Source organism: Carassius auratus, unplaced genomic scaffold, assembly GCF_003368295.1.
Source record: "Carassius auratus strain Wakin unplaced genomic scaffold, ASM336829v1 scaf_tig00038950, whole genome shotgun sequence".
NCBI lineage: Eukaryota > Metazoa > Chordata > Actinopteri > Cypriniformes > Cyprinidae > Carassius > Carassius auratus.
This window is the reverse complement of record NW_020526479.1, coordinates 92,710-105,000: the sequence shown is the minus strand read 5'-3', so window position 1 is coordinate 105,000 and position 12,291 is coordinate 92,710. Positions and strand designations below refer to the sequence as shown.

The following is a 12,291-nucleotide window of genomic DNA, read 5'->3' as shown; positions in this document are numbered from 1 at the left end:
CACTCTGACCTCTTTCCTTCATCATTATATCTGACAGGGAAGCCAAAATGCGCGGGGCGTTCAAGCTCCTCCGCTCCGCATTATCACTGAGTGTGGACTGAACATGCGCAACTTTTTTTTTTTTTTTTTTTTAATAATTCAATCCGCGGGTCACATGTGTGACGAACCGAAGATATCAATGATGATCCGTTGCACCACTACTATAGTGTAATTTGAAAACACTGCATTTTAAAATACAACAAGGGGCACCACGAAACCGTTTAAAGAGGCGCATTCAGCGGTCTCCTTGACGGGAAACGGTCAACAAAGTAAAATGATCTCAAACGTACGGCGCGCTCTCTTCATTTTATCAAATGATCATAATCACATTTATTCATTTTACAGTCCTGCTACTAGCATTTTATTCACACTAAAACCCCTTTAATTCGTGTGAGAAGGCTTTTTTTCCAAGTGGCTTTTGCACATAATAATAATAATAATAATACCGCTGCAGACGCATTTTGCAGAATTAAGGTTATCACTTGATCGTTAATTTAAACGACGATCGATCATGGAAATTAATAAATGTTGACATCCCTAAATACAAATTAGTTGGATGGAAAACTGGTTATTGTCTGCATCAAACCATGCTTCCGAACAAATGTTATTCACCGTTCTGGGCAGCTCCAGGACGGCTGTCTCTCTGAGCGCGGTGCTGTCTGTGAGCGGGGCGGAGTAACGGAGCACTCAATCACGCTGCAGTTTTGTGAGAGCTGACAACTTCTCCACCCCATTTACAGAGTGAAATTCTCTGACTACCTTTATCTCCCAGGTATGTTGTTGAATCTTCCAAAAATTTTGGCTTGGGGTGCTTCACATGCAGTGGCAGCAGCAGCACTTTCCACAGCGCCAATAACACGGGGCTGCCCGCCGACGTGCCTGACTTTAAATCAGCGCTACTAAACACGGATATCGGCCGATGCCGATATATTAAAAAATGACAAATATCGGCCCTATATATCGGCCGAGCGATATATCGGTCGACCTCTAGTGTGTGTGTGAGAGAGAGAGAGATAGTGTGTGTGTGTGTGAGAGAGAGTGAGTGTCTGTGAGAGAGAGAGAGAGAGAGAGAGAGTGTGTGTGTGTGTGTGTGTGTGAGAGAGTGTGTGTGTGTGTGTGTGTGTGTGTGTGAGAGAGTGTGTGTGTGTGTGTGTGAGAGAGAGTGTGTGTGTGTGTGTGTGTGTGTGAGAGAGAGAGAGAGAGAGAGAGAGAGAGAGAGATTGTGTTTGTAAGAGTGTGTGTGTGTGCAGTAAATCTCTTGTGTCTCTTAAACACTGCAGGTGTTTTTTTCTGGTTCTGTGGCCCCTCCGCGTCTGTTAGTTTTGGGGGCTTGGTGTGGGCCCCGTGGCCCCTGTGTTCAGTTTTGGCAGGTAGTCTGAGAGGTCGGAGGTCACGTCACTCATGATCCGTTCACATCACACACTCATTCGTGTGTTTAGTCTGTGATGCTCCGGTCGTGTGATTTCTGCTCTGTCCATCAGCTCATGTGTTGATCTCTGGTGTGTGTCCTGTCCTGTCTTCCTCTCGTGTGTGTGTGTGTGTGTGTGTGTGTGTGTGTGTGCTGCAGGTGCGTTCGGGGGGTTCGGCTCCACCACCTCCGCCGGCGCCGGGACCAACTTCAATTTCTCCACACCGTCAAACACAGGTAGAGCTTTGATCCATTCTGAACCTAATGCTGTGTGTGTGTGTGAACGTGTGTGTGTGTGTGAACGTGTGTGAGAGAGTGTGAGTGTGTGAGAGAGTGGGTGCGTGTGTGAGAGAGAGAGTGTGTGTGTGCGTGAGTGTGTGAGAGAGTGCATGTGTGTGTGTGTGAGTGAGTGAGTGAGTGAGAGAGTGCGAGTGTGTGTGAGAGAGTGCATGTGTGTGTGTGTATGAGAGAGTGGGTGCGTGTGTGAGAGAGAGAGAGAGTGTGTGTGTGCGTGAGTGTGCGAGAGAGTGCATGTGTGTGTGTGTGAGTGAGTGAGTGAGAGAGTGCGAGTGTGTGTGAGAGAGTGCATGTGTGTGTGTGTGAGTGAGTGCATATGTGTGTGTGTGAGTGAGTGAGTGAGTGAGAGAGTGCGAGTGTGTGTGAGAGAGTGCATGTGTGTGTGTGTGAGTGAGTGAGTGAGAGAGTGCGAGTGTGTGTGAGAGAGTGCATGTGTGTGTGTGTGAGTGAGTGAGAGAGTGCGAGTGTGTGTGAGAGAGTGCATGTGTGTGTGTATGAGAGAGTGTGTGTGAGTGAGTGTGTGTGTGTGTGTGAGAGAGTGCATGTGTGTGTGTGTGTGAGAGAGTGCATGTGTGTGTGTATGAGAGAGTGTGTGTGTGTGTGTGTGTGTGTGTGTGTGTGTGTGTGAGAGAGTGCGAGTGTGTGTGAGAGAGTGCATGTGTGTGTGTATGAGAGAGTGTGTGTGTGTGTGTGTGTGTGTGTGTGTGTGTGTGTGTGTGAGAGAGTGCGAGTGTGTGTGAGAGAGTGCATGTGTGTGTGTATGAGAGAGTGTGTGAGTGAGTGTGTGTGAGTGAGTGTGTGTGTGTGTGTGAGTGAGCGCGTCTGACAGGAAGTGTTTGACTCTCTGCAGGTGCTAGTCTCTTTGGAAACACTCAGAACAAGGGCTTCGGCTTCTCGTCCGGTCTGGGCTCCAGTGCACCGGCGGGGACGGGTTTCGGAGGAGCTCTGGGCGGCACTGGACTGGGCTTCGGAGGATTCGCTGGGATCCAGCCCACTCAGAACCAGCAAGGTGAGACCTACAAGTGACCGCATCTGACCGAAACAGGCACTATTTCCTCCTCCTCATGGGTTTATCTAACACACATGTACGTACCCTTATCTGAGACTGTTGAAATGTAACTCCAGAGCTTCATTTTACTTGATGTTAATACACTTCAAATCGTTTACCTGTGGCAAATTTAATTGATTGGGTATGATCTGGAAAGAAACACGTCTTAATAAAAGGGCTAACAGCTGATAATGCATATCAGAGCAAAAACTAGCCCTGAGGTCAAAGCAACTGCACATAGAGCTCAGAAACAGGTTTGTGTCAAACACACATCTGGAGAAGAGTTCAGAAAATAATTCGTCACAGAAGCAAGCGGTCTCTGTTACCCTTGATGGAAACAACCAGGACTCTTCCTAGAGCTGTCCTCCTGAAACTGACCAGCTGAAGGAGAAGAGATCCGGTTTGAGTGGTGTCCAGAAGCTGATGGTCAGTCTAGATGAGCTCCATGATCATATGTGGAGAGAGGACGACAAACATCACTGCAACACTCCACTCATCTGGGCTTTATGGCTGTGTGGCAAGACTCAATCCTCTCTTCAGTGAAGACACATGAACACACACTTGGAAAGAAATCACCTGAAGGACCCTCAGACTCCGAGAAACCAGATTCGGATGAGCCTCAGATCTAAACATAATGTTTGAAGGAAAACATCCTAACGGGGGAAGTCATGGCCTAATGGTTAGAGATTCAGACTCATAATCAATGCGTTCGAGTCTCATGCTGGCAGGGATTGTAGGTGGTGGGGGGGGGGGGTGAATGTACAGCAGTCTCCTAACCCTCAATACCACGACTGAGCTGCCCTTGAGACACTGGACCCCCAACTGATCAGGGGTGTGTGTTCACGGTGTGTGTGTGTGTGTGTGTGTGTGTGTGTGTTCACTGCTCTGTGTGTGTGTGTGTTCTGCAGGAGGCCTGTTTAACCAGCAGGCGTCTCAGTCCAGTCAGCTGTTTAACACGGCCAGTGCTCTCTCCGCTCCGTCGGTGCTCAATGACGAGCGCGACTCTATTCTGGCTCGGTGGAACCAGCTGCAGGCGTTCTGGGGCGCAGGGAAGGGGTACTTCAGCAGCAGCACACCCCCCGTGGAGTTCAGCCAGGAGAACCCCTTCTGCCGCTTCAAGGTCAGTGAGCTCACACACACACACACACACTCGCACATGGTCACACACATACACCCTGACACACACACACACCCACTCGCGCACACTGACACACACACACACACACATTCGCACACACTGACACACACGGTCTCACACACACACACACTGTCTCTCTCTCTCACACACACACACACACACTGTCTCTCTCTCTCACAAACACACACACACACAGTTCAAGTTGCTTAATTGCCGTGATATGTGAGTTACAGTGTTGCCAAAGCATTTAGATACAGAATTAAATATGATTACACCATCAAAGAGAATAAATACAAAAAAAATCAACACAATAAAAATAACAGCAGATAATATCTCTAATATTAATAATAGTAATTATATACGATTAAGAATATCAAATAACACAGTTGAATAGAATAAATCCCTTTCGTATGGAGTGACTGCCGTCTCATTCTCTCCATGTATAGAGTAGTTTCTCTGAGTTATTTAGAGACAAGAACGAACGATTCGGAGCTTCAGACTGAGGGAGGGATGTGTTTCTTCAGCTCAGTGTTTGCTGTCGCTCTTCTCTCTGTCTACAGATCTCTATTTCCAAATCATGATCGCTGACTCTGTTTGGAGTTTGGAGATCAAATTCATTTTTTAACTTTTAATCATAGTTTAATTGAATCTCTCTCTCTCTCTCTCTCTCTCTCTCAGGCGGTGGGCTACAGCTGTGTTCCTGATGTGAAGGATGAGGATGGTTTAGTGGCTCTGGCTCTCAATAAGAAGGAAGTTGATGTTCGCTCTCAGCAGCAGCAGCTGGTCGAATCATTGCACAAGGTTCTGGGAGGAAACCCCACTCTTTCTGTGAACGTGGAGGGAGTGCGAGCGCTGCCCGATGACCAGTGAGACGCTTTGATTTTAGATTCAGTGATTTCTCTCATTAGTTAATTTAAGGTTGTGTTGTACAGCAGCGGTTCTCAAACTGAGCGATGTGTAATAAAACCCCTCCAGTGTCTGATTCCTTCTGCTCGAGCGGCTCATTCACACACAACACTTTTATAAACTCTCCCGAGCGGTGACTTTCACCGGATGAATCTCACGGAGAGCCGCTGCTGTCTGCATGATGACGACTGAACTCTTCAGATCTGTGTTCTGGTCGTGATCAGACTCTTGTGTTTGTGCAGGACAGAGATGATCGTTTATCTGGTGGAGCGCTCTCCTAACGGCACGTCGAAGCGAGTCCCGGCGTCCACGCTCTACAGCTACATGGAGCAGCTGAACGTGAAGTCTGCGCTGCAGCAGCTGGGGGTCATCATGGCGGTCAGTCGCACCGCACTGACCCCAGCACAGCTCAAGCAGCTGCTGCAGAACCCCCCCGCAGGTGTGTGTGTGTGGTGTGTGTGTTATTACCCACGATCGCTGAGGAGCAGCGCTGACGTGTGTGTGTGTGTGTGTGCAGGTGTGGATCCCATCATCTGGGAACAGGCCAAAGTGGACAATCCAGACCCAGAGAAGTGCGTCTTCATTAGTGTCTGGTCAGCCGCTCGTGTGATCTGATCTGACCTCACCACACTCTTGTTTCCTGCTCAGGTTGATTCCGGTGCCCATGGTGGGCTTCAGAGAGCTGCTGCGCAGACTGAAGATCCAGGACCAGATGACCAAACAGCACCAGACCAGAGTGGACGTGAGTGACACGCTCAGATCCGCTGCTCTCTCTGACGCGGTCATGTGACCGTCATGTGACCAGCTCTGTCTCTGTGTCTCAGATCATCTCTAATGACATCAGTGAACTGCAGAGGAATCAGGCCACGACCGCCGCCAAGATCACGCAGTACAAACGCAAGCTGATGGACCTCTCACACAGAGTCCTGCAGGTACCACACACACACACACACACACTCTTACTCACCCCCACACACACACACACACACTCTTACTCACTCACCCACACACACACACACACACACACACACACACACACACACACACACACACTCTCACACACTCACACACACACACTCACACACACACACACACACACTCACACACACACACTCTCACACACACACACTCACACACACACACTCACACACACACACTCTCACACACACTCTCACACACACACAAACACTCACACACACTCTTACACACACACACTCACACACACACACTCACACTAACTCACACACACTCTTACACTCACACACACACACACTCACACTAACTCACACACACCCACTCTCTCACACACACTCACACACACACTCTTACACACACACACACTTATACACACTCACTAACTCACACTCTCACTCACACAGACACTCTCACTCACACACACACACTCACTCTCACACACACACACACACACTCTCACACACACACTCTCACTCACTCACACACTCTCGCTCACTCACACACTCTCGCTCACTCACACACACAGACACTCTCTCACACACACACACACTCACACACACACACAGACACTCTCTCACACACACACACACACACTCACACACACACACACACTCACTCATGAGTGCTGCATGTCCTTCAGGTTTGCTCTTATAAACAGGAGATGTGGTCCTGGAGAATGGAGAAGCGCGACAAAAAGCTGCGAGGCGCAATGGTCAAGGATGTCCATCTAGTGTATATTTAATTAACTAATTAAAAAGCAGCAGAGCTTTGTAAACAGCTCAGAGTAATCATCATCTCCATAAAAACTGCCAGAACATATTTACTGGGAAAACATGTGCATTTCACTGGATTTGTGACTTAAATCATTGAAAACCGCTGCAACACAGGAGAATACATCAACCGTTGTCTAAATATCCCATGTATTGAACATCGTGATTTCAAAACAAAAGTTTCTGCATGTGGACATATTCAAATTTAATGGATTTAAATATTGTTAAATAACGCTGTACAGTGAAGCTTTCTGCAGGTTATTTGTTTTAATACATAATGTACTTAAGCTGGTTATCTTCATGTTCTGTATAGGCATATTACATTATGCATTTCAGTTTAGATTCAGTACAATCATATTTCTTGGTTTTGATGTTTTATTTAAGACAATTATATTCCCTTGTCAGTTAACATATAAACAGTCATACTAAAGCCTAGTTTTCACTTAGGTCTGTTTGTTACTAAAACATATCCAAATAATCAGTAGATTACTTGATTACCAAAATAATCATTAGTTACAGCCCTAGATTAGTTAAAAATATTTCTAAATACAACTGCTTTGTTTTACTTTTTTGCAATTAAAAGACACCTATTTTGTCACTGAAAATTTCTTTAAAATAGTGTTATGCTGTGTTCACACCAAACGCGAATAGAGCGTCTGGCGCGAATTATTTCAATGTTAAATCAATGCAAAGGCACGTTTACGCGCGTCTGGAGGTCTCGCGGCGCGAAGGTGTTTAGCACGGAGCAGAACACTCGAATTCGCCTCCGCGAATGACGCAAATTGATGCGCAAATTGAGCGTTTTGCGTGAAACGCGAGTTAAGCGCGGATGGTGCTTTTTGTGTATTTAGCGTTTGACACGAATTCGCGTCTGCCGCCCGAGTTGAAAAATGTGAACTTTGGCGTCAATTCGCGCCGCGTTAACCAATCAGGAGCCTGTTAGGAGTCACTCAATCAACATGGAGGAACAACTGATCAGTGAGCAGTCAAACGGAGCTATATGACAAAAGTTAATATTTCTATAGAGACAGGAATAAAAGGGACCAATGTATATATAAAACATATTAATAGATTAATTGAATAAAGATAAGAAACGTTTCGTTTCACCCCAAACTAATTATATTTTATCTGGAACCACTAAAGAGACATTAGAGCCAGCGGCAAATGTCAGAAGGTGTAGCCGAGGTGAGGCTGCTCCCGGCGGATACATGATGACGGAGCTCCCGCTGATCGCACGGAGCACATCTCATTTTTAAATAGACGCTGTCTTTATAAATAAACTGCATATTTGAGTTTAAAGCAACTACATTCTCGCCTGAAATACTTTTAAAACTACATTTCATGACACGATAACAGTAATATTTTTAAAATTATCAGAATAAAAATGGCGGTTCAAGATGCTGCGTGAACTCAGCTGGCAGAAGCCCCCCCATGAGGCGAGAGCAAACTAGACGCGGTAGGCGCGAATTTGACGCTCTATTCGTGTTTGGTGTGAACACAGCATTAAAATATTGTCTTGTTCTAGTGAACCAAGTCTCTGTATTTAGTCTCATCGTAAGTTTAGTGTATTGTCACACCTCTAGTGTTGATAAGCGGTGATATAGCTCGTAATCTTCTAATGCTGTGTTCACACCAAACGCGAATAGAGCGTCAAATTCGCGTCTACCGCGCCTAGTTTGCCGCTTGACCATTTTGAGATCATTCGCTTCATTCGCGCGTGGAATTAATTTCACAACAGACGCGAATTCGCGTCATGGGGGGGCTTCTACCAGCTGAGTTCACGCAGCATTTTCAACCGCCATTTTTGTTCGGATAATTTTCAAAATATTACTGTTATTGTGGCATGAAATGTAGTTTTAAAAGTATTTCAGGCGAGAATGTAGTTGTTTTAAACTCAAATATGCGGTTTATTTATAATGACAGCGTCTATTTAAAAAATGTGTTTCGCCGATCTCGGAGATGAGCTCCATGCGACCAGCGGGAGCTCCGTCATCATGTATCCGCCGAGAGTAGCCTTACCTCGGCTAGATCTTCTGACATTTGCCGCTGGCTCTGATGTGTCTTTAGTGGTTCAAGATAAAATATAATTCGTATGGGGTAAAATGAAACGTTTCTTATCTTTGGCCTATATTAAATTTATCTATTAATATGTTTTATATATAGGTCATTTTTATTCCTGTCTCTATAGAAATATGAACTTTTGTCATATAGCTCCGGTTGACTGCTCACTGACAACATCTGTCGTTCCTCCTTGTTGAATGAGTGGAGAAGGGTATTCCTGCACAACTGGAGGCTGAAGGAACACACTGTTGAATGAGTGACTCCTAGCAGGCTCCTGATTGGTTAACGCGGCGCGAATTGACGCCAAAGTTCAAATTTTGCAACTCGGGCGGCAGACGCGAATTCGCGTCAAACGCTAAATGCACAAAAAGCACCATTCGCGCGTCAATTCGCGTCATTCGCGCGAACTAGACGCGCGAATGAGGCGAATTCGCGTCTTCCGCGCCACGCTTAACGCCACATTCGCGCCGCGAGACCTCCAGACGCGCGTAAACGCGCCTTTGCATTGACTTAACATTGAAATCATTCGCGCCAGACGCTCTATTCGCGTTTGGTGTGAACACAGCATAAGTGTATGCTATAGATTTCATTCTTCAGGTCAACCATATATTAATGAAAAAGAAAATCAGTTTGAATAAAGAAAGATATTTTGAATAAATATCTGTGTCATAGTATCCTTTCAGATTTTAGAGTTGCCGCAGTCATTGCATGCTCTGCACACACACAGAAGAAAGATCAGGCTCAGGATTGTGTTTGCTTTAACCCCTGAATACAGCACACACACACACACTGATTCATGTCTGTTATTTCCTGTGTGTCAGGTGTTGATTAAACAGGAAGTTCAGAGGAAGAGCGGTTACGCCATTCAGCTGGACGAGGAACACCTGAGGGTTCAGCTGGAAACCATCCAATCAGAGCTCAATGCACCGACACAGTTCAAGGTGTGATCTTCAGCTGGAATACACCCAGTGTGTGTGTGTGTGTGTGTGTGTGTGTGTGTGTAACGTGTTCATATGTGTGTGTTTCAGGGGAGACTGAATGAACTCATGTCTCAGATTCGGATGCAGAATCATTTTGGAGCCGTTCGTTCAGAAGAGCGTTACCGTGTTGATGCAGATCTGCTGAGAGAAATCAAACAGGCAAGAACCTGTCGAGTGTGTGTGTGTGTGTGTGTGTGTGTGTGTGTGTGGAGGGGGGGTCAGGGTTTTTCCGCAGGGTCTTAAAAGCTTTTATATTGTACAAGAAGGTCTTAATTATGATATCAAGAGGTCTTTGGGGGCAGAAAGACCAGAATATGGCTGAACGTGACGATTAAACTTCAGAAGACTAACGTTATTTCATTAAATGAACATGAGCTGTGTGTTCTGCTGTTACCACGGAAACAGTTCTACTCTTCCACACACTGCACCTGCTGAAGAGTGAATGAGAAAAGTGACCCATGTTTTTACCCTGCACACACACACACACACACATACACACAGCTTTTAATGTGAACTGGTGGATCGATGAGAAGACAATGCATTATCAAAATCTAAACACAGGTGTGCTGTATGCATGCTCTGTGATGATGTAGTAACTGTTGTTTAAAAGATGTGTGATTTTGATTTTTAAAAGTGTATTGCGAAAGGCAAACACAAACCCCTACAGAGTGAACATACATTAGGTGAAGTCTAGTAAGTTAACAGACTAGTTAGACTAGTGTGCGTGCACATTTACAGAGCGTTCTTTCACTGCGTGAATCAGTCTATTACTAGTATTGCGTAAATTAAGATATGGGACAGAAAGCATATATAATTTAACAATTTGATAGTTAATGTCACACAAGAGTTGAGCATGATAACAAATGTGATATTGATTTTATACAAAGGTTCAGTTAATAGTAGGAGACTTACGTTTATAGACACTATATTTCCTGTTTTTGTTCAATTTCGACAAAAAAATTAAAAATTCAAAAAGCGACAGCTCTGTTTTGTCTGTGAGCGACAGGATGCTGTTCTCGAATGAATCACTGTTTAAATGACTCGGTTCAGTCGCAGTGACTCACTTATTAACAGCGACGTGGTGCCACCTACTGGTGGTTTTAATTTCACACATAAGGTATCTATTCATTGTTTTTCATACTTTCAAACATGTTTTCAAAGTTAAGAATATCAAAATATTATTTATGCATTTGTAAATGCAGGTTAAATTATTTAATGTCCCTTAGAGCTGAATTAAACTGTGTGTAATGTGTAATGTTTGCAATGTTTCCTCTGCATTGCCAAGATATGATTTTGTTGATATTGATTTAAATCCAAGAATCTGACTCAAAAGAAGGTGCACACTTCTAGAGAAAATGGCTTAAAGGTAAAAATACCCGTTGGACCATTTCATTAATTTCTATTACTGCTGTGAACATAGCACACAGGATACGAAGAATATCAAAACCTTCAGCTGTCCACGGCACGATTACACACTCAGAAATATATCGTCTAATTATCGTTATCGATAAAATCCCAGAATAATATTTGGCCAGAGATTATATTTTTGTCAGTATCAGACACCCCTAATTTAATATGATTATTTGTTGATAATTATTTAAATATAATACTTTTGACTCATCCGTTTTCTTTACATTGGTTTAAAGGCTGAAATGTAAAGTTTATCATTTTGTAAAATTAAGTTTTTGAGAAAACTGTAAATGCTTTTTGCAGTAATCTGCTCTATTCCCGCTCGTATGGTATTAATTCTATTTGTGCAGGTCTTATTCAGTCTGAAGAGGTGTGTTTGACTCCTGACCTGGAGAAACTGTAATGCTAACTGTATTACACACATGTAAACGAGCTGGACGTGTCAGAACTGACCCAGAGAAAGAAGAGTTTCCTCTGGCCTTGTGTATCTCATGAAGATCAGACAACACTCAATAATATAATAGACTGCACATTTAATATAGCTCAACAGTAGATCTCGCCAGCAACACCAAGGTCATGGGTTTGATTCCCAGAGAATGCATAAACTTTTATAAAAATATAGATTCAGTAGCTTGAGTGCAGTGCAATATAACTTAATAAGTGCATACATGTCAGTTTGGGTATTGTTCCTGTCGAAGCTCTAGTCATCCATCTACTGGAAAGAATCTGTGACTATGTTAATTATGTCAAATCAGGAATAAAAATCTGACCACAGCAGTATTATAATTTGTAATTCTTAAGCATAAATCATCCAAGAACCCGTACTTTGAAGCAGTTTCATGCAGATGATGCACATTATGTTAATTCCTCTCAGCTCTGTGGTTATGAGTAGCTTTAGTTAAAACCATTGAGAACAATCCTGCTCTGTTCCCATCACTGGTTCGTCCTCGACTGAATAAGTGTGTTTCGTTTCAGCATCTGAAGCAGCAGCAGCAGGGTTTGAGTCACCTGATCAGTGTCATTAAAGACGATCTGGACGACATCAAGACTGTTGAAGACGGGCTTCACGACGGCGTTCACGGACGCAGCAGTAAACTCAGCTGATCAACGTGAGACACACACGAGACGCTAACCTCAGACGCAGATCACTGTGTAGGAGCAGCACATTTATACTCACTGTGTGTGATTGAGACTTCGATCAGCTGGAATGTTTTACTGTGTCTATGATTCATTAATAAAGCTTCACCGTATGAACAAAT

General features: G+C 44.3%; 1 protein-coding gene across 3 annotated transcripts in view; it reads left to right on the top strand.

Annotated features, from left to right (window-relative positions):
• nup54 (nucleoporin 54) overlaps positions 1-12,290 on the top strand; it is a 14,776-nt gene extending 2,486 nt beyond the window's left edge. For 2 of the 3 annotated variants that reach the window (XM_026254665.1, XM_026254664.1), the window contains 11 exons: positions 1,607-1,684; positions 2,595-2,753; positions 3,701-3,912; positions 4,609-4,796; positions 5,079-5,275; positions 5,354-5,408; positions 5,485-5,578; positions 5,661-5,768; positions 9,464-9,583; positions 9,671-9,781; positions 12,008-12,290. In XM_026254665.1, coding sequence (XP_026110450.1) covers positions 1,607-1,684; positions 2,595-2,753; positions 3,701-3,912; positions 4,609-4,796; positions 5,079-5,275; positions 5,354-5,408; positions 5,485-5,578; positions 5,661-5,768; positions 9,464-9,583; positions 9,671-9,781; positions 12,008-12,136 — 1,451 coding nt within the window. In that variant the 3' untranslated portion in view covers positions 12,137-12,290. The remainder of the gene's footprint in view (positions 1-1,606; positions 1,685-2,594; positions 2,754-3,700; positions 3,913-4,608; positions 4,797-5,078; positions 5,276-5,353; positions 5,409-5,484; positions 5,579-5,660; positions 5,769-9,463; positions 9,584-9,670; positions 9,782-12,007) is intronic. The other variant, XM_026254666.1, reaches the window with a different exon arrangement.
• The last annotated feature ends 1 nt before the right edge of the window (position 12,291 follows it).